We start from the raw sequence: 26,025 nt of genomic DNA on the forward strand, positions 1-26,025 counted from the left end.
TTGCCGGGCTGAGGTTCGCTTTAGAATTAAAATAAAACCAGATGTGCGAAAGACTTTGCTTTGGAAATATTTACCTATACAATATGTACTATATTTTCACAATAATGGATTTAAACTTAGATTATAGAAACGAATCTTCTTCTTTTTGTGCCTATTCGTTTAGAATATTGACGATCATTCTGGCTCTAATGATTTTATTAACTGATGCTTTAAATAGATTAGTTGTTGTGGAGAACCATTTCCTCAGGTTCTTTAACCATGATATTCTTCTTCTTCCAATTTCTCGTTTCCGAATACTTTGCCTTGAAGTATTACCGTCAGTAATCTGTATTTGGTGCCGTTTCTCATTATGTGTTATACTAACTTTCGAACTTTTTAACGATATATACTAACTTTCTCCTTTTAATGGTGTACATCACCTCTCTTTCTTTTCCCATTCTTCGTAATACGGTCTCGTTGGTTATCTTGTCCGTACATGATATATATTATGATTCGTCTGTATAGTCACATCTCGAAGGTTTCAAGTTTTTTCTCCATCGCTTTAGTGAGTGTCCAGGATTCAACTCAGTAGTATAATATTAAAAAGATATAACATCGTAGGAGCCTTACTTTTATCTCCAGTTTAAGGTTGTGGATTTTAAAGAGTTTTGCCATGTTATTTAATGCATTCCGAGCCTTCTCTATTTTACATTTTATTTCTTGTGAGTGGTCCCATTGTTCGTTTACTATTGTTCCAAGATATGTATACTATACTGTATACTGGTATATTAACTCAGTCCCCTGGTGTATTCTTGATAACCAGTTGGGCGCCTCTAATTTTATTTTTGCTGATGACCATAAATTTAGTTTTTGATATATTTTCTTGTAGTCCAAATCTTTTACTTATACGCCAGGGAAATAAGGCAAAAATATGCCATGTTCGGAACACTTGAGCAGCCAGGTTACAAATGGTTTTTTTGGGTACTATATACTATACATATACCCAGGGCCGCGCCGTCCACGTGTGCAATGTGTGCGGCGCACACAGGCGCCAGCAATTAAGGGGCGCCACTAGAGTTGGTACAAAAATTTTACGCAGGTCACAACAACACTTACCCATTTACCGACCTTGCCACTCCGTATATCTCAACTTCAAAGGAAAGTAGGCCTTTGAAGTTTGCCTACATTACGTATTGATGTATACAATCTGCATAAACAAGAAAAATCCTAATTATTAACTATTTTTTACGGGAAATAAGCCACAATTTTACTAAAAAATATATTTTATTAATATTTTATTTTATTATTTTTTTAGTAAAATTTTGGCTTATTTACCATCAAAAATAGTTAATTACAAAAATGCCACAAGAAAATAGTTTCAGAACAACATTAAGAAAAATCCTGTAAAGACATGCAGCCACCGGTCCAGCAGAATTTATGCTTTAAAGCCATTGTACAACAATTTGACAGAAATAATGATGCTTTATGTGATATAACACATTCGGATTTTGATCTTGATTCAAAATATCAAGCTAGATGTTTAGGAGATAAAATACCAACATTTACATTTATATGCTCAGTCCACATTTATGGTATGAAGTTCTGATGAAAGTTAACTTCGTCAGCAAAAGTTTACGATCAAAAACAATGAATATGCTAAATGCTTTAGAAGAGTTAAGGGCGTAGGTAAAATTTCGCTCCAATGTGTTTTAAATTCATTAATTTTTTTCAAATCCTGAGAAAACTAAAAGGTATTTTTGAAAAATTTAAACCCAGAATGAAAGATTGCATTATTACCAAGGGCCGAAAGTCCCTAAAAACTTATATGATGTTTATTTGTTTATTTTAATAAACGTCATAGAAGTGATTTTTAGTTTTAAATATCTCATTCAAATGAAACATTTCGGTTATTCTAATGGACTTTCGGCCCTCGGTAATAATGTAATCTTTCACTCAGCGTTTAAATTTTTCAAGAATACTTATTAGTTTTCTCAGGATTCGAAAAAAATTGTTAATTCATTTAAAACACATTGATGCGAAATTTTACGTCTACGCCCTTAAAACAATTCTCGCTCTAGTTTCGAATAGATAGCAAATTTAATGATGTTATTACTACAGCCAATGAAACTGTAGAGAAACTGGATGCGGAGCCATGGTACAATAACTTTCCCAAGCTTAATTGAAGCTTTATTGTACCATGATGCGGAGCCCAGTTTTCAACCAGCCACACAGTTACGGAGTCGGAATAAAAGCAGGCTGTTCGCTTACGAACGTAAAAACAGACGAACAGATGTTGGATCCTAAAATGTCATACAAAGTTCATTTCTTTTATTGTGTTCTCGACCAAGCATTAATTTCAGCAAATGAAAGATTTTCCATATTGGAGAATCATGTTGATTCTTTCAATTTTCTATATAATTTAAACGACATTACAGAAAACTCACAATTAAAACTGTTGTGTAGAAATTTGTAAAAAAAAATGAGATTCTATTCATAGATATAGTGGGAGTGGATTTGTTTGAAGAAATTATACAGCTTCAGCCTTTGTTATTAAAAGAATTAAAGAATGGTGTTTGTAAAATTTTAAAATTTATATTTTTAAACGAATTTACTGCAGGTTACCCAAATTTAACAATAGCTCTTCGCAATTCTGCTCACTCTGCCCATATCTGATGCCACTACTGAACGATTTTTTCTAAACTGAAAAAATTATTTAAGATTGACCATCAGTCAAGAACGGTTGACAAATTGATCTATCATCCCTATAGAGTCGTCAGTATTAAATCAAATTGATATTCACCATATTATAAAAAGATTTTTCGAACTGAAGATGCGAAAATTAAATTTTTTATAAAATGCTAAATATTTCATGTTTACCTACCTATATCTTTAGTTTTTTAGGCTGTTACGCCAAAGATTTATTTTTATTTAATTATTTTAACTTACTTTATTTTCTTGTTGCATGTGTAAGAATTTTTAGTTTTTTTTGGTTACAATAAATAATTGTTCATTTTAGGCGCCATTAAATGTCTTGCACACAGGCGCTACCACATGCTGGCGCGGCACTGCATATACCTAATACATAATAAATACAAAAATGCCCGTCACCGTTCGGACGAGAATTTTAGTTATTAACAAATAAGGGTCAAAAATGGCAGTTTCTTCGTTTAAATCGGTACAGGTAAAAATATGGCCATTCAATATCTAATTTATAGTATTCTTATTTTAGTAGATAAGCAATTTGGAAGCCCAAATGTGGTGATTTTAATTGTTATTAACAAATTATGGTAAAATTAGGTGTTTTTCAGGAATTATTAGAAGTCCTGTAAATAAACTGATAGTGTTAAGGTCTTCTCTGGTGTACTTTTGGTCGCTGAATCGAATGTGACTAGTCGCGATTAGGTACTCAAAATATGTTCTTATTTTGTTAATAACAAAATAATAGTTTATTCGCCGAAAAGCTCGAAATGCGCTATCTACAGCAAGTTTGTAGTCTTCTTCATAGTATTTTTATACGCTAAATCAATTGCCGCTAGTCGTGATAGCTTAAACCACGTTTCGACTTTGTTATTAATAAATTATTGCAAAAATAACGGTTTATAATACGTTCACTCACGGTTTTTGCTATAAATTTTAAAAAACCACTTGGATTGACATGAAATTTGGCATACACTAGGCTAACATGTCAGATAAAACAAGCGATTTTGTGTCGATGTCTGCTTTTACCCTGGGGGTGAGTGTCACGCCTTTTCGGGGGTGAAAAAAGAAACCTTTTAAATAAGTCCGGAAGTGGTTAAACTGATTAATTTTAAGCAACTTTTGTTCCATACAGTTTTTTGACCAAGTCAATACTTTTGGAGTTATTTGTTTTTTTGTTGAAAAATGAACATATTCACTCACAAATAACTCGAAAAGTATTGAATTAGTGAAAAAACTGTATAGAACAAACGTTGCTTAGAATTTATCAGTTTATCCAATTCCGGACTATTTTAAAGGTGTCTTCTTTCACCCCCGAAACGGGACGAAACACACCCCCAGCGTAAAAGCACACATCGGCACAATATCATTTGTTTTGTTTGACATGTTAGCTACGTGCATGCCAAATTTCATGTCATTCCAAGTGGTTTTTTAGATGACTCCTAGTAGAGCAAAAACCGTGAGTAAACGTACTATAAACCGTTATTTTTGCAATAATTTATTAATAACAAAGTCGGAACCTGGTTTAAGCTATCACGACTAATGACAAGCGATTTAGCGTATATGATTCAATAAAATTGTGTTTTGACTGGGAAAGTTCTGATTTATTTCATTATATATGGCTTTTGGGCTGCTGAATCCGAATATGAGGTTTGCGGACAAAATTTCTGGCAGGAACATTGAAAAAATCGCGAAAAATGCGAAAAATTTCAGCTTTTTCCGCTTTTTTGCTCAAATCTCGAAAACTATTAACTTAGTAAATGGTCTGTTAACAGAAATTAAAGTACTTAAAATTATCTACAAACATCACTAATTACTTTTTTTTTAGACGAACTGTTCGGTCTAAAGTATAAGTTGAAAATTGCCAATTTTTAACGGTCTCGGCAAAACCCACTTTTTACATTCCAAAACTTTATTTTTTATTAGAATGCTGCCATTTGATAAATTTCTCCTAGTTTTCTGTACAAAGTAGTTGGTACAGTAGTGGTTAGTACACTGTAGTTTTCTGTGCACCTGAGATTTATGAAAGTCAGAGAGCTGTTCAACTAATAAATTTTGAAAGGACAAAACCTCAAGCTTTATCAGAAATCAAGATCCGAAGTGAATTTCGACACCAACTGAAACTGTGACTCCATCTGTGCCTGATCTTCTGGGCTCTAAGGTAAGGGAAAAGCAGAGACATTCTCGGTATTTTCGGATGGAATGGATTCATGGAAGCTATGAGAAGAGATATACCATATTCATATTATGAACTAACATTTATTATTTTTACAGAAAACTAGGAGAAATTTACCAAATGACAATATTCTAATAAAAACTAAAGTTTTGGAATGTAAAAAGTGGGTTTTGCCGAGACCGTTAAAAATTGGCAATTTTCAACTTGGCAAATCGCGGCGAACTAAAAGTGCCACGGGACCCCCTATGTTGCGACTAGACTACTCTCCGAACAGAGATTAAACTCTCATGCAAAAATCAGACTGCTATTTATCACCAATATGGGCGTTTTAATGAGTAGAACATATAGAATATGTCAAATGAGAGGAATTATGACAGGTGATAAATAGCAGTCTGATTTTTGCATGAGAGTTTAATCTCTGTTCGGAGAGTTTAAGTCTGTTCTGTCGGACAAAATATATGTGCCGTTTTCGTGGTCTGACCGTTCCAAATTTGTAACCTGTTCCACAATTAAAACTGCCCCTGTTACAGTGTTTCCATATATCAAAGATTATCCGACTAGACACCCTTAAGCTTTTAACAAATTTTCAGCTTGCTATTAATAATCTTTTTTTTCATACGCGGGATCCAGACCTAACTGTGAATGTATCGGAAACAGGTGTTTGTCCAACGTTCATGTTTTTTATGCGTATTTTGTTTCTATTGTTAATTTAACCTTGCCCTTCTTAAAAATAACGTTAACTAAAAATTGAAAAACTGAACTAAATTAATTAACAGATACATAATATGTTAATTAGAAACGGTGTCCCAACCGTCTTTATTGTCAAAGCCTTATATAAAATATGCCCTTAAATAAAGGTAGATATGACGACATATAACAAGAAAAGCCTTCTATAAGTGTAATGCAAAGCAACTAATAATAATTATTGTGGGCATATTATGTTTCGAAATTCGTTAAGAATTACAAGAAATATTTATTTATACAATATGTATTCTAATTCAATCAAGGATTTAAATGAATATACTCTTGAATAAAACGATAAACACAAAGTTGGAATCCGATCAATTCATGTAATACAATACATAGGTATTGAAAAAAATCAAATGACAGTAGTTACATTATATCAAACTACAAAAAAGTTGTTTCAAACAACGTAAATACCACCGTTCATTGAAATATTATATTTCAGACCTATAAATATTTACAAAGAAAGAATCATTTAAATTTTATGACTAACTAGAAATCTCTTAGATGTGGCAACAGAGCTGGTGTGTAAAAAGGCTGGCTGAGTCTCTTTCCTTGTCTAAGGTGTAACGGTAAACGAAATAAAACAGGAAACTACAGGCTAACAGTATAGTTTGCGATGAATCCACTGGGGCAGTACCTACCGAAGAATCTATTTTTCAATAATTTTCCAGTTTGTAAGAGACAGAAGATCGTATTCGCGTTTTTGAAAGAAGGATAGAGATACTCGGTGAATGTCGGTGATAGAATGCCTCAATTTTTAGTGAAGCATGAGAGATCTTCCCATATCAATATTTCAATCAACGGTATTATATAAATTTTAGTTACTTATGCATAGTTTAGTTTAGCTAAATATATAATGATTTATATAAATGACTAAAATTTATAAATATGTACTTACTTTTTAAGTAATATTGTAGAATGTAGGTACTAACTACATTCTCATTTGCAATTAAAATATGTAAATATAATAAGTATTTGGTAGAACCAGTAGAACCTAAGATGAGATTAGGTGATGCTGAAAACATACTTCTAAGCAATATAGCACTTGATAGCACTTTCTTAGAATATTCTTAAAAATATATATTCTTCCCATACAAAGATGTGCGGTAGTAGGTACGTTCTAAGTATATAAATAGAAGGTTTATAGCACTTCCTTGGAATATTCTAAAAAGTACCTTCTTGGTATAAACTAAAAAGATGTGCGGTAGTATGTTCTAAGTATACACATAGAAGGTTTATAGCACGTCCTTGGAATGTTCTAAAAAGAACATTCTTGGTATATACTGAAAAGAAGTGCGGTAGTACATTCTAAGTATATACATAGAACGTTTAAGTACTGTAATGTAGTATATACTCAGTATGTGCTGTGCACATTCTCAATGGTAATTACGCATATTCTCAGTATATACTTTTACTGAAAAGTATGTTCTATGAATCTACTAAGAACATGAAATTGTTATGTGGGTGCTATATTCCTTTCGGAATCCTGCCTGTTCTACTGGTTGGTACGAGTCCAATTTGTGTGTTAGCCTGTTGTTGATAATCCTCATGAATAGTTTATACGTTTGCGAGAGCAGTGAGTATTATCCCCCTGTAGTACGCCAAATTAATTACAATAATATTAATATATGCCTATACGGAGCGCTGAGAGACCTATTTAGGAACAGTATACCGATCAGTTTAAAAAGACGAGTATTTGATCAATGTTTATTACCGGCAATGACATAAGATGGAGCAGAGACACTAACATAACCACCCTTATCTATGGACCTAACTAAGGCAACAGCGTCGAAAATGAGGGTTACTCAAAGGCGTATGGAAAGATTCATGCTGGGCGTAACCCTACGGGATAAAATAAGAAATGAATATCTCAGACAAATAACCGGTATCACAGATGTAGTAGAACGTGTCACCAACCTCAAATGGAACTGGGCAGTAGGCAGGGCACGTCGCCAGGCTGAAAGATTCAAGATGGACACGAAAGCTGATGGAATGAAGACCAAAAGAAGATACACGCAGTAGAGGAAGGCCGCCTATACGATGGATAGATAATATCAGGCGGATTAGAAAAAACTGGCAACAATCAGTATAAAACCGTGAAGTGTGGAAACAATTGGGGGAGACCTATATCCAGCAGTGGACGTAAATTGGTTGGATGATGAGGATACTTACCAATAGCAGAAATCAAATCTTCTTCGGTTAGATTACATTGTTTATATCCTGAGATAGAGCTAACCGATTTTTTGACATCTTTACGACAATCCTGAAGTTGAGCTACATAAGTGTTATACTTGCCCGAGCACTGATTCCAGTGGTGTTTCTTCTCTTCTCTTCTTTAGATGCAAATCCACTAATGGATGTTAGCTACCACATTTTCCATTAACTCTCTGTTTCTTGCAATATGTATCAGATATTGATAGTCGTTAATCACTGTCCATTGCCTTATTATGTTTCGGAGCCAGGACATTTTCTTGCGTCCCATTCTTCTCTTTCCTTCTATTTTACCCTCGATTATCAGTTGGAGGAACTGGTATTTTTCATTTCGCATGATTTGACCTCGATACGCCGTTTACCTTTTCATGATGGTTTCGAAAAGTTGGCGTTCTTGGTTGATTCTTTTTAAGGACATCTACATTTTTGTGACTTTCGAAGACCATGCTATTGAATAAAGGCGATAAAGCCATATTTCGAAAGCAGTAAATAGTGCACGTTAAAAAACCTCCCGATATTATGCTGCAGAAGTCATAAAAAACTGTATAACGTTTATGAAATAATTTTTTTTAAAGAAGCAGAATCCTTCAAATCGTTTTATATACACAGACGAGGATCCCAGTTTTATTTCTTATGAGGATATAGTGTGTGGTTTACTAAATCCAGTTAAATATGTAAGAGGCCGATATGAGAATATGTTTTGTTTTAATATTGATGTGACTGAATATAATGTTTGTTAATATTTTAATATTTGTGTCTCAATGCGGCCTAAAAGATTAATTAGAATGTATTTTTTATCAACCTGCAGTATCTTATCTGATTAGGAAGATTAAAATGAATCGATTTGATTAATCAGGTTAGGTGGACCACTGGTTAGGTTAACTGGTCTACTGCTGGTCCACCTAACCCAACCGGTTAGGTTAACTGGCCCAGAGAAACAATTTTCAAAAAAGAGTCCTTATACAGGGTGTAACAAAAATACAGGTCATAAATTTAATCACATATTTTGGGACCAAAAATAGTTCGATTGAACCTAACTTACTTTAGTACAAATGTGCACATAAAAAAAGTTACAGCCCTTTGAAGTTACAAAATGAAAATCGATTTTTTCCAATATATCGAATACTATTGGAGATCTTTAATTGAAAATAGACATGTGGCATTTTTATGGCAGTAGTTTCTTAAGAAAAAATTATAGTGAAATTGGACACCCCATAAAAATTTTATGGGGGTTTTGTTCTTTTAAACCCCCCAAACTTTTGTGTACGTTCCAATTTAATTACTATTGTAGTAACATCAGTTAAACACAATATTTTAAAAACTTTTTTGCCTCTTAGTACTTTTTTGAAAAGTCAGTTTTTATCGAGATATTTTGAATATTTGTCAAATCTACCACATATTTGTATATGGCTAAGTACGATTATGAAGACTTGGTAATAAAATGAAAATTTATTTATGATTTACATTTTTTGGTATATTTTGAACCATATTAAAAAAGAAGTAATATCTCGATAAAAAGTGCCTTCTCGAAAAAATACAAAGAGGCAAAAAAGTTTTAAAAACACTGTGTTTAACTAATGGTACCGCAGTAAAAGTTTAATTGGAACATACACAAACATTTGGGGGGTTTAAAGGAACAAAACCCCCATAAAATTTTTATGTAAACATATCAAAAAAGAAGCCGCAACTCGATAAAAACTGCCTTATCGAAAAAATACTAAGAGGCAAGAAAGTTTTAGAAATATTGATTTTAACTAATGGTACCACAATAATAATTAAATTGAAACGTACACAAAAGTTTGGGGGGTTTAAGGGAACAAAACCCCCATAAAATTTGTATGGGGTGCACCAATTTCACTATAATTTTTTTTTAAGATGTTCCTATCATAATAATACCACATGTCCATTTCCAATAAAAAATCTCTAACAGTTTTCGATATATTCGAAAAAATCAATTTTCATTTTGTAACTTCAAAGGGTTGTAACTTTTTTTATGTGCACATTTGTACTAAGGTAAGTTAGGTTCAATCGATCTATTTTTGGTCCCAGAATATGTGATTAAATTTATGACCTGTATTTTTGTTACACCCTGTATAATTTATTTAAATATTTGAGATATTATATATGGATATATATTATGGGAAAAGGTCACTAGTACATTGATATATTTTTCATTAATAAAACGTTTATATATCGTAAAATAAATCTTGATAAAAAAAGTGGCCCATATAACCCCGCTTTACCCTACTTGGGTACTTCTACATTTTGAAAATGGAGGTACAATGAAGAATTCCTTATTATAAAAAATAAGGAGTAGTAATACATACTAATAATAATAATTCCTTCTTCCTTATAAGGAATTATTCATTGTACCTCCATCCTCCATCTTCAAAATGTAGAAGGACACAAGTACCGGTAATCAAATTTTATCTATTTGTATTTCACCTGGTGTATGTTAAATATTTGTTATATTATGTATATTAAGTTTAGTTGCCACCATTCAGACAGGTCTAGGAAGAAGAAGAACATCCTGGTTAAAGAACCTCAGAACCTGGTTCAACACAACATCTGTGCAGCTTTTCCGCGTTGCTGCAGATAAAGTGAAGATTGCCATGATGATCGTTAACATTCGTCACGGATAGGCGCATCAAGAAGAAGAATTCAGACAAATGTTAATGACATTCGAGGATACCTTCCTTTTTTGACGAAATGCTCCTGAAGATACTCTAGGAACGAAAGTATACTTAGGCAAGATTAAAATAAAATTCAGTGCTCTATATCTGCCTTTTCGCACCTTTAATAAAAAAAAAGAAATAACTCAAAAAACACAGTTTGTGGGAATTTGCAGTCAAAGTTTTTAAGTTTTGCACAGTACAGGTTAAAAATTAATTTCACAAAAATCATACGGGTTAGAGGAATTCTAAAGGTTGGTGTGGAGAGTTTAATTAGTAAGCTCTTAGATTTTAGTAAATGCTAATCCTCTCGTCTATTGTTAAGGGTGCAAATGTGTTGTTCTTTTGATAGTTTATAGTTATTTCACTTTATGATTAAACATATATTCTGCGCAGATGAAATAATTCTACATGATGCTCTTTTATTGCTAAATGAACTGTCATGTAAAATAAACAATTAGGTTTGTTGCAGTTTTGATGTAAAAACTTTGAGTTGACACTGAATTAATCCTAGTTGTTTCTATATTTTCTTAAACACAAAATGAATTTTCGTTTTCTTTATAATATATTTATTTCGTTTATTTATCTTTATTAACAAAATTGCCTGATTACAAAATAAAACTAAAACATAAGTAACACTATAATAATACAATGAAAAGATGTTAATACATTTTAAAAATAAACCGAAAATATAAAATAGATTGTTTCAAGAAACATGTGTGGCTACTCTCAAATATGGCACAACGTTTACCTTAGAACTACGGGAGTAAAATTGGGAGTAAAAAGAAGGAATCAATCCTTTAGATAGCAATGCTTGCAAATCTTTCCGTTTGTTTGTACTCAATTTTTTTTTTTCTGTATAGGCGGGTTTGAGTGCTATTTCCGTTATTGATCCTATTTTTTTTTCGTTTGTTCCTTACATGTACCTGTTTATAAGTCTCATCCTTGTATGATATCTTATAAAAAATATGTAGGATTATCTTTGTTCACTTGTATTGCTTTGATTTCGTTTCAGTTAACATTTTCTCCCTCAGTATTAATCGTAAAGTTATACCCCAATTTTTCTTGCAAACCTTTTAAATCATAAAATGATTGGCAATTCATCTCGTGCACAATTAAAGGTGGGTTCGATTTTCTAGCATTCCATGATAAAGTTACATATTGGTCTGGAGTGTAAATAGATCCAGATTTCAAGCTCTTTTTAACTTCTTTCTCAATAAGACTGTGCACACTATCGGCTTCGTTCTGACTGTGGCCCCTTATTAAAAATTTATGTGTAATTCTCTTAATTTTTAACGTGTGCACAGCGAATAAATACAGCGACGTTATATACTTATTCTTGTTTTGCTCCACAGCAATTGTCTGAATAGAATATGACTTCTTTTTCACCATCGCCCTCTTCACTTATATTTTTTAAATAGGCCCATATGCAAGAACCGATTTCTATGGAGCCTCATTTTGCATCACATTTAGATCAAAAATAACAGTGTAAATTTTTATATGCCTGCTTAGATTTTTTCTGTCAGTTTCGACATCGTTAAATTGTAACAGTTCAGTTTTGATTTATAATAAAATGAAGGAGACTACCTGTATGACATTGCAGCTACTCTTACATTTTGGCTGACTTTGTTTCAATCATTTAATTTCTCAGCCCTACTCCAGTGTTTTTTTCTTCTAAATTTGATTTATATTCTTGCTCCAGGTCTTTATTTTCATTAACATTGGAATTGTTGTAGGCATTACACAGATCGCATCGATCTTTTTTTTGGTTGGAAAAAACCGATATTAAATTCAGTAGTAAATATTTTATAATAGGTAATATATGTACCAATTTCTTTATTGTTCCGCTCTTGTTCTAATTTAAAATCATTGTATAAATCTTTAATGGTTTTGCTGCCTTCTATGTATTCTCTTGAAGTAGAAACGCGTAGGCAGTGAGATTCAACCCTTGGTATAGAATTAATATGCCCCTTGATGTCGGTTATCAGTTCGGGATCATTTTTTCTGTGCTTGCCATGTTTTCCTCTTAAATCATCCAGTGCAAAACCATTTGCATCAATCTTAGTCTGTATTGTAAAAATCATGCGGTCAGAAATATCTAAAGTTGATTTAAAAAATGTTTTGCACACTCTAATTTTGAAATCATTTATAACAAAATGGAAAGCCTGGTTGCAGCGCCTAGGACTCTCAGCGTTTGTGTACCTGTACTTAGGTTGAATATCATCCATACAAGAATTTATGTATGCTCTTTGCTTTAGCAAACTGCCCAATTCCCAGAACTTGCAAAAAATACCATATCTGTTTGCTGTATTGATATTATCGGAGCACTTAAGTCTGCACTTTTCGGTACATGGCTCTTTCAGACAACGAGCGGGGATAGTTTTTTTTGTATTTTTTGACACAGATACGTAACGTAAGTTTACTATTATTACATAAGATACTATTACTGTTTGATAGAAACAAGTAAAAGCCTTAGTTTATAATAAAACAATGTGTATTTACACATATATTAAAGTAATACAAACTGAAACTTACTTCTTCCGTAGTTTCACATTTATTATTAACGGGTTTTTCATTGATGGAATTATTATCCAATGAGGAATTTTTCGCTACTAATCCATGTATTTTTGTGCTCTAGACTAGAAGACGCCAGTCTAAAACACGAGTATAAATATTATACCGGTTAGTTAGACAAGAAGCTGATAGTCAACAAGAATCTAATTAAATTGGATTATCAAAAAATACGTACATAAGTATCAATGAAAACATCAAACCATTGCATATTAAAAGTATTACTATTACAATAATTATTGTTGATTTTATAATAAAGTGAAACAAGTCAAAAACGTGAAGGTTTCTAACTACCTATCTAATAAAATAATAGTAGAATATTGAAATAATACTTATTGTACTTTAGTAATTTTTTAAATTTTTAATTAGAAACTGCATAAAGTTAAAATAATACGGCACATAATAATAAATAATTTCTACTAAAATGAACTAACTCATAAATGAACTAACAAATCTTCAACTAGTTTTCTAATAAAGTGAAATAAATCTGAAAGAATACACTTTTCTAAAAAGCGATAGCAAATAATATACTTACTCGTTAGTAAAACACAGAATTGTTTCGTATTGTATCACTTTCTTTGAAAATACCGGATATCTTACCTCCAAACACAGCCGGAGTATAACTTAATTACACCACTTTACGAGTACCGGTTTGTGCAAAGGCGTTAGTAAAAAAGAGCGGGAAAATCATTTTTCTCTCTCATTTTCATCATTTTAACCTGGCTGTTAAACGGAACAGGTTCTTCTCGTCTAGTTATTTCACTTTTTGATTAAATCTCGAAAATCATGAATTTTGAGTTACTTCGTTTTTTTATTAAAGGTGCGTTTTATTTCCGCAAAATTCAAATATTCGAGCAATTCGCTCAACTTCTTCCTATTTTAATAGGAATAAACACAAAAGAGGAAGGAAAAGAAAAATATGGTACCTATTATTGGTTTAGTATACATTTATATCACATTTTTCATTGTTGTTGGTCCAAATTTAAATTTAAAATTTACAAAATGGGATAGGAATTATCTGCGTTAATTCCGCATGTGTTTACTCCTCTAGCTAGCCTTATGTATCCTTCTTCGCCCCAGTCTTCACCCCAAGAATTTTTTATCAGGATGTAGTCATCGGTGTAACCTACAGCAAGCACAGCATGATTGAGCCAATCTCTATCACAATCCGTGTCATCCAGGATACCTCCTGCATACAATGACCATTCGGATGCATCGACACTAGAAGCTATGGGTCCCACATTAGCTAAAAATAAACGAAATATAGTTGTTAACGAATTGCGACAGGGTTGTGTTTTGTCACCCAGTCTCTTTAATCTGTAGTCTGAAGAGATTTTTAGGGAGGATGTGGACGACAGACAAGAGAAGTAATGCTGGCCACTCACTTGAGGATATCGAAGAGGCCGGGCGACTGACAGGCGGTTAATTGAAGGCCAAAATCACCACATACACGCAGTTTTCGAAAAGGCGTTGGCACGCTCGATCACAAAACTGCATGTGTGTGGCGTCTCAACCGCAGTTCATTAACTTAACTACTCAAATAACGGCCTTCAGTCCTGGCCTGCTTGCCATGGCCTCTTCGATATCCGTAAGTGAATAGCCAGCATTAGACTGGGCGGAGAAGTAATGAACAATATCAGATACGCTGACGACACAGCTGTTCTTGCAGAAAATGTAGAAGATCTCCAGACATTAGTAAATCTAGTCAGTGAAGCAACTTATCGGAGAGGCCTAAAAATCAATATTTTTCAAAGAAAAAGTGGATGGCAGTTGGAGAGATAAGTGTAGATCAAGGCGTCCTAAGTAGCACAATAAAAACATTAAAAAAAATCAATGGGAAAGTCCCCGTTGGTCTATGTCCATTGAACTGGCAAGAACCTCAAGTTCTTAACGAGCAGGGAACCATGTTGCCCTTTGAGCACTCCTAACACATTTCATCCTGTAACATCGACTTGGAGTCGTTATAAATACCACTTAATTATTATGTAAACCATTAATATCGATGTAACCTTTTACAAAAAGTTGCTAGTTTCTTTTACGAAGCAGAACGCACTGAGGATGATCTGATTCAGATTGAAAACGTTTTGCAAATCCTTTTGGAGGACTTTTATGTTTTTTAATAAAACTTTTTATACCAATATACAAAAGAAGTTTTTACTTCTGTATGGTTTTTTAAAAACATTTAAGTTTTATTTAGGGTTTATAATGGTTTTATTCTGGTAAATAAGAAGATAATGGTTTTAAAGTTACCTTGTAGATATACTGCCAGAACTTTAAAACTGTTAAGCATCTGTCACTAGTTTTGAAGCATCTAATAAGAGTATCAAATAAGACTAAATAATCTTAATAGATAATTTGTCTTATTGTAGTTTTAAAATGGTTTATTCTCAGTTTACTAATCAGTTTTATGAAGCACTTCCGGACTGTTTGGTTTTTTTAGATTCTAGTTTGTGGCCTCTTAGTTTTATTATTGCAGTTTTAAAGATTCTCCTAATATGACTAAAAAAAACATATTATTAAAACTACTTGATCTCAAGACTTATGTCAGTAAAACATATGCCTTAAAACTATTTTTTTAGTTTTCATTAAAGTTGCGTTCTTAAATGCAATTAGTAGGCTATATTAAAACCAAACGCTCTTAACTGAATCAATTTGGTTATCGTAAAGACTAAACTATGCTGATTGTTAGAAACAATAAAACTAAACTCATCCCCTCTTCTTTCATGTCCAAAATGGTCGGCCATTTGTTTTAGAGCGAAACAGTGGTGTAGTGTGCTGTAAAAAGTAGAAGTACAGTTAGTATGGAAGAAATATACACACAACACTACGACGCCTCGATTTTAATTTAGATTCACATTAAAACCGAGTGGCATTATTGACAGAAGCAATAAAACTAAACGGTTTTAATTCCAAGGCAACCTTGCTTTTACGTAGGATATATGCTCTTGGAAAGGTATAAAATAAAACCGTTGGATCTTAACAATTCTCTGTCGATAGACTAAATAGTTTTATTTGGATTTCGGCCATATTGCTTTCTGGAGATGCTGAAAGCCATGATAGATCACAATAATATAAGGCTTACATAAAAATTATAAATAAGCGACAAAGACATTAATTCGATTTATTTTAACATTAAAACATTAAAATTGTAGGTAAAATTTAGAAATTATAGGACGCGTGAGTTATTTAGACCTATTTTTGTTAACATTATCAATAAAGTTAGGTACGCAAGTGTGTCTCTATCTTGATCTGAAATAACCAAGTACTTTTTAATATTTTATGGTTACAAATACGTATCTACCTATCATAACACATGTAAAAATTTGTTGGCCTGTATAGAAGTATACGGGTTTAAAAAATAATTTAATAAGGTAAATTGTCTTTAAAAGTCTCCATAACCTTTTTAAGTTTGCTATAAAACTGCCTGCACTTAAAGTGTCTTTTAACATGGTTTTAAAAGCACCTTAAAAACCAGTTGCTTAAGAAAATAAAGTTTTAAGAAGGTTTTTATTTTTGGTTTTACTGACCTCTTTCAGAGCGGGTACTTTTATGCTGAAAGCGGTTTTATTGCAACCTTAAGGTTTACTTAAAAATCAAATGGTTTTAATTTTAGTTTTATTCTACAGTTTTAAAGCATCCTTAAAAGACTTAATAAACCCGTTCGGTGCTACTTGGGGTACTTTCCGTTGATGGAGAGGAGATAGAACGGGTAAACCATTTTAAATACCTTGGCAGTTGGTTAAATGCAAATTGCGAGTGTGATGAAGAGATATACCTTATTCCACGAACATACGCCTGTTTTGGATTACTTCGACAACGAATATTTTACTGTGCAAAATAAGAAGAACGAAAGTAAATTGCAAATTACATTGTTGTTTATTGGAATAATTATTAGCGCCATTTACTTTCGTACTTCTTATGTTGCAGAGTAAAATATTCGTGGTCGAAGTAATCCAAAACAGGCGTATGTTCGTGGAATGGCCCATAATACAGGATTGAAATATCACGTAAAGGTTTTATGACCTGGAAACCAGTTTTATGTAACCGAAGCCTGTCGATGAACATTCGCAAGAAGGTGCTAAAATGTTACGTGTGGTCTATATTATTTTATGGTTGTGAAACATGGACGTTAAAAACCACAATGCTAAATAAATTAGAAGCATTCGAATTGTGGTGTTATCGACGAATCCTAAAGATATCGTGGGTTTCGCACACTTCCAATGAAGATGTTCTCCAAATGATTAATTCAGAACTTCTGCTCATAAACATGATAAAGAGGAGAAAAACAGAATACTTCGGCCATATAATTAGAGGACCTAAATACCATCTACTTCGCATTATAATACAGGGAAAGGTGGAGGGAGATGGATTGGTCGAAAGGAACTTTCATGGTTGCGTAATATTAGACAATGGTGTGGTTCCACGGTAGAAGAATTATTTCGCTCAGCAGCCGATAGAGAGAGGTTTCAGGAACTTGTAAACATGATGACAGCCAACGTCTGAATACGGACACGGCACCTGAAGAAGAAGAAGTTGTTACCAAAAATTGGGGCAATGAAAGATTGTGAGACCATTTCTTTGGGGCGACAGTACCAAATATTTAAGGACCAAGTTACTGTCAAAAAGATATGTTTTCCTTTGATATCAATAGCGGATTTCAAAGGGCGTTTTAATTATACTTATTACTAGATTTTCGAAAATTTGAAATTAGAAGTTTTGAAATTTTTAATTTTTTATTATTTTAAATGAAAGTGTATAAATTCAAGAATACTCTCTGAAAATTTCGGATCACTAGGAGCAAAACTACCGGAAATACAGCGTGTTGAATATCTCTACCTCCGACTCACTTTGCAGCAGCTTCGCTCCAGCGCGCTTGAGCTTAGTGAGAAACGTTCAACAAATGTTCCCCGTCTCTTCTGTAAATTATTACGCGATTCAAAAACATATTCCGGTGTGCATCACTTTTGATTTGTCGGACAAAAAAAAATTGAAAATAAAATTGTCAGAACTTTAAACTTGTTTTTCCCAAAACTGCTTTTTTAAAGGCGGTGTACATCGGTACAATGATATTGGTTTATTATAAATTTATTTCATATTTTTCATTGTTGTTGGCCCAAATTTAAATTTAAAATTTACAAAACGGGATAGGAATTGTCTTCGTTAATTCCGCATGTGTTTTGTCCTCTAGCTAGCCTTATGTATCCTTCTTCACCCCAGTCTTCACCCCAAGAATTTTTGATCAGGATGTAGTCATCGGTGTAACCCACAGCAAGCACAGCATGATTGAGATAACGTCCACAATCCGTTTCATTCAGGATACCTCCTACATACAATGACCAATAGGATGCATCGACAGTAGAAGATATGGGTCCCACAGTAGCTAAAAATAAACGAAATATAATTGTTACCGGATTGCGACAGGGTTGTGGTTTGTCACCCAGTCTCTTTAATCTGTAGTCTGAAAAGATCTTAAGGGAGGCTTTGGACGACAGACAAGAGGAGTAAGACTGGGCGGAGAAGTAATCAACAATATCAGATACGCTGACGACACAGCCATTCTTGCAGAAAATTTAGAAGATTTCCAGACATTAGTAAATCTAGTCAGTGAAGCAAGTTATCGGTGAGGCCTAAAAATCAATATTTCAAAGACAAAGTGGATGGAAGTTGGAAATATAAATGTAGATCAAGGTGTACTTTCTGTTGATGGAGAGGAGATAGAACGGGTAAACCATTTTAAATACCTTGGCAGTTGGTTAAATGCAAATTGTGACTGTGATGAAGAGATAATAACCAGGATTGAAATATCACGTAAGGCTTTTATGACCTGGAAACCAGTTTTATGTAACCAGAGCCTGTCGATGAACATTCGCAAGAAGGTCCTAAAATGTTACGTGTGGTCTATATTATTGTATGGTTGTGAGACATGGACGTTAAAAATCCCAATGCTAAATAAATTAGAAGCATTCGAATTGTGGTGCGTACGACGAATCCTAAAGATATCGTGGGTTTCGCACACTTTCAATGAAGATGTTCTCCAAATGATGAATTTAGAAGTTCTTCTCATAAACATCATAAAGCGGAGAAAAAAAGGAAACCTTCGGAGAAAAGTGGAGGGAAAGAGATCGATTGGTCGAAAGAAACTTTCATGGTTGCTTAATATTAGACAAGGCTGTGGTTCCACGGCAGAAGAATTATTTCGCTCAGCAGCTGATAGAGAGGAACTTGTAAACATGATGACGGCCAACGTCTGAATGCAGACACGGCACCCGAAGAAGAATAATTTCTTCGCCCAATTTCTCAGGGCGACATTACCAAATATTTAAGGACCAAGTTACTGTCAAAAATATATGTTTTCCTTTGATATCAATAGCGGACTTCAAAGGGCGTATTAATTATATTACTAGATTTTCGAAAATTTTAAATTAGAAATTTTAAAATTATTAATTTTTTTATTATTTTAAATGACAGTGTGTAAATTCAAGAATATTTTCTAAAAATTTCAGATCTCTAGGAGCAAAACTACCGGAAATACAGCGTGTTGAATATCTCTACCTCCGACTCGCTTTGCAGCAGCTTCTCTCCAGCGCGCTTGAGCGTAGTGAGAAACGTTTAACAAATGTTCCCCTTCTCTTCTGTAAATTATTACGAGATTTAAAAACATATTCCGGTTTGCATCACTTTTGATGTGTCGGACAAAAAAATTGAAAATAAAAATTGTCACAACTTTAAACGTATTTTTTTCAAACTGCTTTTTTTAAAGGCGGTGTACATCGTAACTAAAAAGTTACTTCAAATATTTACCTGAAATTTTGCATAGATTTTCTTTACACACTTCGTGAGGTAATGAGGTAACGCTAGCGAGATATTTTTGTTTTATGCTTATTTTTTTTAACAATAATAAATTATTGTTTCAATTTATCAATCAAAGATGGAATAAAAATTTTTATTTTTTTTAATATAACGCAGGCACATAAATTTGATACACCCTGTATATTGATTTGTAAATATTTATTAGAAGTTAGCTTTCACGCAAGGTGGTTTCTCCTTAATGAATTTTTCCATGAAGAATATTAAAAACATTTGTAAATAACAGTGAAGTGAAAGTTATTTAGGATTATTATTTTAAACTGATTGTTTATTACGGGAAAGGTAGAAGCCATAGATAATTAGTTGTTAAAAAATTAAGGTAAAGAAAGTTTGGAATTTTAATCTCTTTTTGTTTAACCCCGAGTAAATTTTGTAGAATTTCCCGAAAGTAATTACTATGATGGTAGGAATATTTTTGAAAGTATGAGTGGGTGTTTCGAATAAAAAAAAGAATGGGGAGAGAGAAATGTTTCTGATTGGCTTGGCAATTTGGAATGGGGAAAGTTTTGTTGGAATGTTGAGACAGTTTGGAAAAGAAAAGAGGATTGTGTTACCGGCATCCGAAGAGAGCAGTCAAAAGTTTTCGTGAGTAGTTCAGAAACAAGTACTAGTGTTTTGTTTTGATAGTGAGAGTAGCTGAAAAGTGGAACGAGAGACAAATCAAATCGAGAAGAAATACCTCTTTGATTCTGTAAAGTCCAAGAGAGTAAGTTACAAGAATTATCATTATTAAAATTATTTGTGACACCAAGTAAAAAATATACTTGGGTATCAGGAGATTATTGTTGAGAGAAAGAGAGGAGAGAGTTTTGGAGTTTATTGAACAGTACTTGCAAAAAAGAGGCCTGGCTTGTGTTTTTGGAGAAATAGTTGCTGGTATGCTGCTGGATTTTTGCTGAGAACGGAGAGGGCTTTAATTGGTAGCCTAACATAATCAACAAGGAGAAGCTGTTTGGGTCAAGAGGAGACATCATTGTGTGTGAATCAAAAAGGTCAGTCAATAACCTATGTGATAGATTTTATTTATAATCAGAAGTTAATGTTTTACGTAAAAGCATATGAATTTAAGATTCCAACATTTCAAAAATTTAATAGGAAGTATAAGTAATTTTGCGAATACCAAATTTGTTTGCTTAGCTTGTTTTATTAATGGTATCAAGAACAAAGCAATAAATATTTTTTTGAATTAGATTAATTTATATGATAAAGGTTTCATTTGGACAATTATGCCCACAGAATTTAATTGATAAATTTACAGAGCATTGCTTTTGATAATAAAGGTATTTGTATGTGTTTATTTATGATTTTTCTATTTATTTCCTTTTCCTATTTTATCCCGATAAGGATCAACTAAGAGATACTAAAGCCACGAGAAAGGATAAGTATAACCTAAGAGAATTTAATTAAATTTTTTTGACAAAAGGCGCCCTGAGATTTTTTCTTAATATTTTTGTGTATGATTTGCGTTAATTAAATAATTGATCAAATAAATAATAATTAATATAAAAGTAACAGAAAGCAGATCATCACAAAATATATTCTTGTTTGCCCTTTTTTTAACAAAAATTCCGTTGTTTTGAATTCTGAGTGATATCAAAAAGTAAAAAATCTTTAAAACTAAAAAAACTCAACAGGATTACCTCGAGAAACTCATAACCTATAAATTCTTTTCGATTTTTTTTTCACTTGATCCAATTACGAATTCTGACGACCATTGCAAAATCCTTTTTTTTTTAGTGTCTGTAAAAATTTGCCACCGTTGGCGTAGTTTTCAATATTTTGGCTTGATTTTTTTTTTAAATATTCTTTGAATTGTACTGAATATGTCTATTTTATTTAAATATAAAATAATTCCACCATATTTATAGTAGGGGAGGAAAGTATGCTAAATTTGCCGTTACTCGAGCGTTATGGGGACCGATTGGGTTGTGAAGAGTAGGTCCTAAAACCAAAAAAAGTTGAGTAAAGTTTTTCGTAAAGTGGGGACTTTCCATTTTTTAATTCAATCTATACATAATTCGAAAAAATGTCTCGTATAAAAGTTACTTATTTTTACGTAAAGAATCCAAATCCGCAATAAAAATTGGGGGCTTTTATTTAAAATTTTAAAGTAAATCCCCACCCCACCTACGTGGGGGAGCCGTGTTTAGTATCATTCGATAGATTTTTGAAAAATATTGAAAACGTATTTTTTAGTTTTTCGATCTGACGTTCATTTAGCGAAATATTCGCTTTTTTTGTGAATCTTTGTGACTCGCCCATTTCCTTACGCCCCGCTCAAATCGTCAAATGTTTTAAACATATTCTTTTGCACGTAGTATAATATACTCTTTTACTAGTCTGGGCTGATTATCGGAGAATAGGCCATTTTTGGGAAAAGTTATTTACCAGCAATTTTATTGCTGGAATCGAATCTTATGATTGTATATATTAATAATATAGGTATGCAAAGTCCGCAGATAGTGTGCTACATTTTTTATAAACAAAATGGCGCCCGAAAATCGTGTTTTTTCAATTTCTGCTCTATAACTTCAAAGATTTTAACTTTACACCAAAAACACTCAAATAAAAATTCACCGCAACTAAATTCTGCTTAGAGACGTGTTTTTTCCGATTTACTTCGACGAAAACTTTCCCCGGAAAAAGCGGGTTTTTCCAACAAAATCTTTAATTGTCAACTAAACTTTTAGATAAGTAATTGTTAATCAATAATTAAATAACTTGGTAATGTAAAAGCCCTTTTATGTAGATTTTAATTCCAGAAGCCGATGGAAATTGAATGAACCGTTTAGCAACAATTAAATTGTTAATTAAAAATTTACGGTCGCTATAATAACGACAATAATTAGGATGCATAAGAATAATTATGATTTTTTCATAAAAAGACACTATACCTATCTAATGTAGGTACTTTACAGAATTGAAATTGGACTATTTTAGCGGCCTCAGGAATATTTTAAAATTATAAAGAATTTTTTGGCTTATAAACAAATAGAATATCTCGGGAAATATTAAACTAAATTAAATTCTAAAAACGTTACTCGAAAAACAGTGGCAGGACGCTTCTTCTAAAAGAAAAAACGTTTCATTATGATGAGTAGTTCCTGAGATACAACCGGTCAAAGTTGACCGGAATTTACGGCAGAGATATAAATAATAGGATCATAATTTTTAAACCATCACCTTTTTATTTTTGTCCTCTTTCTTCACACCAATTTTCATATTCTTAAAATACTCATAACATATATTATTATAATAAAAACTATCGATAATACGTGTGAAAATTGCCAAAAATAGCAAAATTCCAATCAAAAATTAGGTTGGAGAAAATGTAACCCTCAAAGTTCAAAATCGTTATACGTTAAAAAAATGCATTTTCTCGGCTTCCCATCGAGCAATTTCCTTCATTCTTTTTTTGTTCCCAAGTAACTCGAGTAGAGCCATCGAACTAACGCATTATTAAATGTCAGACTTGCTTTTGTTTTGTTATAATAAATTAATTTTTTTATTATAACACAAAATTTTAATTTGTTTAAATAACTATACAGCTTTCAAATGAGAATATTTATGTTTTTAACTTTAAACGGTACACTTGTAGTAAGTTTATCTAAAAAAAGCCTACAACTGGAAAAAATATGTAGTTTTCTGTTCTTATAAATAAATTAATCTATTATAACAAAACGAAAGCAAATTTGACCTTTAATAATGAGTTAGTTCGATGGCTCTACTTGAGTTATTAGGGAACAAAAAAAAGAATGAAGGAAATTGCTCCATGGGAAGCCGAGAAAATGCATTTTTTTAACGTATACCGATTTTGAACTTTGAGAGTTACATTTTCTCCAACCTAATTTTTGATTGGAATTTTGCTGTTTTTGGCAATTTTCACACGTATTATCGATAGTTTTTATTATAATAATATATGTTATGAGTACTTTAAGGATATGAAAATTTATGTGGAGAAAGAGGACAAAAATAAAAAGGTGAAGGTTTAAAAATTATGATCCTATTGTTTATATCTTTGCCGTAAAGTCCGGTCAACTTTCACCGGTTGTATCTCAGGTACCATTCATCCTAATTAAACGTTTTTTCTTTTAGAAGAAGTGCCCTGCCGCTGTTTTTCGAGTACAGTTTTCACAATTTAATTTAGTTTAATATTTCCCAAGATATTCTATTTGTTTATAAACCAAAAAATTGTTTATAATTTTAAAATATTCCTGAGGCCGCATAAATAGTCCAATTTCAATTCTGTAAAGTACATTAGATAGGTATAGTATCTTTTTATGAAAAAATCATAGTTATTCTTATGCATCATAATTATTGTCGTTATTATAGCGACCGTAAATTTCTAATTAACAATTTAATTGTTGCTAAACTGTTTATTTAATTTCCATCGGCTTCTGGAATTATAATCGATACGAAAAGGGCTTTTACACTACCAAGTTATTTAATTATTAATTAACAATTACTTATCTAAAATTTTAGTTGAAAATTAAAGATTTTGTTGGAAAAGCCCGCTTTTTCCGGGGAAAGTTTTTGTCTAATTGAATCAGGAGAAACACATCTCTATGCAGAATTTAATTGCGGTGAATTTTTATTTCAATGTTTTTGGTGTAAAGTTAAAATCTTTGGAGTTATAGAGCAAAAATTGAAAAAAACACGATTTTCGGGCGCCATTTTGTTTATAAAAAAAGTAGCACACTATCTGCGGACTTTGCATACCTATATTATTAATACATACAATAATAAGATTCGATTCCAGCAATAAAATTGCCGGTAAATAACTTTTCCTTGTATTTTGCTAATTAGCCCAGAGTATACGCACCTTATCGAAATCTGACGATTTCGAGTTTTTCTAAGGATAGATTTTTTTTTGGCTCTCGTTAACGAACTCCCCTGTATTAAAAGCCAATATATGGTAGAGGTACATTTACAGGGTAACATATTTCTCCCCATGTGATAATCTGACGCGCTCGAGTAATTGCAGAAATCCTCACTTGGGCCCCTACCATTACAAAAAACAATCACAGAAATCTAACACAAAACACTAAAAACGTTTGTTTTCTATACTTCCACAAAATTTATTACAAATATGTGACTACAGCTGTTTCGGCAGAGTGTCTTTCTCAAGTGATTTAGTTTACTATGTGTTTGCCTTTTTAAAGTTTTTAACTGAAGAGCTTGAGGCGTGGGGAGCTGTTTGTCTCGAGTTTGTCATTCAGAATTATATCTGTATTTTTTAATTTATTAATTTCAATTTTAATTTCACTTTCAATGCAAACAGTACTGGGTTCTTTCTATGGTGGTGGATAGACTAATTTCAGGGCTTTCCTTTGGAGTTTTTGGTTTAAAATTTTGGTAATTAATTAGTCTATCCACCACCTGAAATTAGTCTATCCACCACCACAGAAAGAACCCAGTACCTTCTGCTCTATCACATATACAACAGGCAGCTATAGATAAGCTGGTGTTATTCCTTTCTTTTTTATGTATTTTTGGGCTATTTTTGTTGATATCTCGCCAGTATATGTGATAGAGCAGAAGGTACTGGGTTCTTTCTGTGGTGGTGGATAGAATAATTTTAGGGCTTTTTTATAGAGTTTTTGGTTTAAAATGTTGTTAATTAATTAGTCTATCCACCACCTGAAACTAGTCTATCCACCACCACAAAAAGAACCAAGTATCTTCTGTTCTATCACATATTATTATACAACAGGCAATAATATCAACAAAAATAGCCAGATACATAAAAAACAAAGGAATAACACCAGCTTTCAGAACTAACAACAACTTAAGCAAAAATATTAAGAACAATAAGAGCCGAAAGAGAAAACAACTACAGAGTGGTGTTTACAAACTAACTTCCGGTGACTGTCCGAAAACTTACATCGGTCAAACTGGCAGAACCTTTGACAAACGGGTAGCAGAACACAAAAGGGCTTTCAACAATAGAAAAACAGACACTTCTACATACGCACTTCACCTTCTAGATCATAATCATTCTTTTAATGAACAGTTTCAAATTTTGCATATTCAAAATAAAGGCATTAAGCTATCTTTATTAGAATCTATAGAAATTAATAAATTGGAAAATACAGATATTTATAA

The 26,025-nt window shown here is 32.5% G+C and overlaps 2 protein-coding genes across 3 annotated transcripts in view; both read right to left on the bottom strand.

The window, feature by feature from the left end:
* LOC126892058 (cathepsin L-like proteinase) overlaps window positions 1-26,025 on the bottom strand; it is a 153,698-nt gene that overhangs the window by 89,609 nt on the left and 38,064 nt on the right. The window lies entirely within an intron of this gene.
* Window positions 13,983-26,025, bottom strand: part of LOC126892060 (cathepsin L-like proteinase) — a 34,891-nt gene continuing 22,848 nt past the window's right edge. Inside the window, exon 5 of one of the 2 annotated variants that reach the window (XM_050661495.1) lies at window positions 13,983-14,299. In XM_050661495.1, the coding sequence (XP_050517452.1) occupies window positions 14,049-14,299 (251 nt within the window). In that variant the 3' untranslated portion in view covers window positions 13,983-14,048. Of the gene's footprint in view, window positions 14,300-18,104; window positions 18,434-26,025 lie in introns of those variants that run through there. The other variant, XM_050661496.1, reaches the window with a different exon arrangement.

The sequence above is a fragment of the Diabrotica virgifera genome, chromosome 9 (genome assembly GCF_917563875.1).
Source record: "Diabrotica virgifera virgifera chromosome 9, PGI_DIABVI_V3a".
NCBI lineage: Eukaryota > Metazoa > Arthropoda > Insecta > Coleoptera > Chrysomelidae > Diabrotica > Diabrotica virgifera.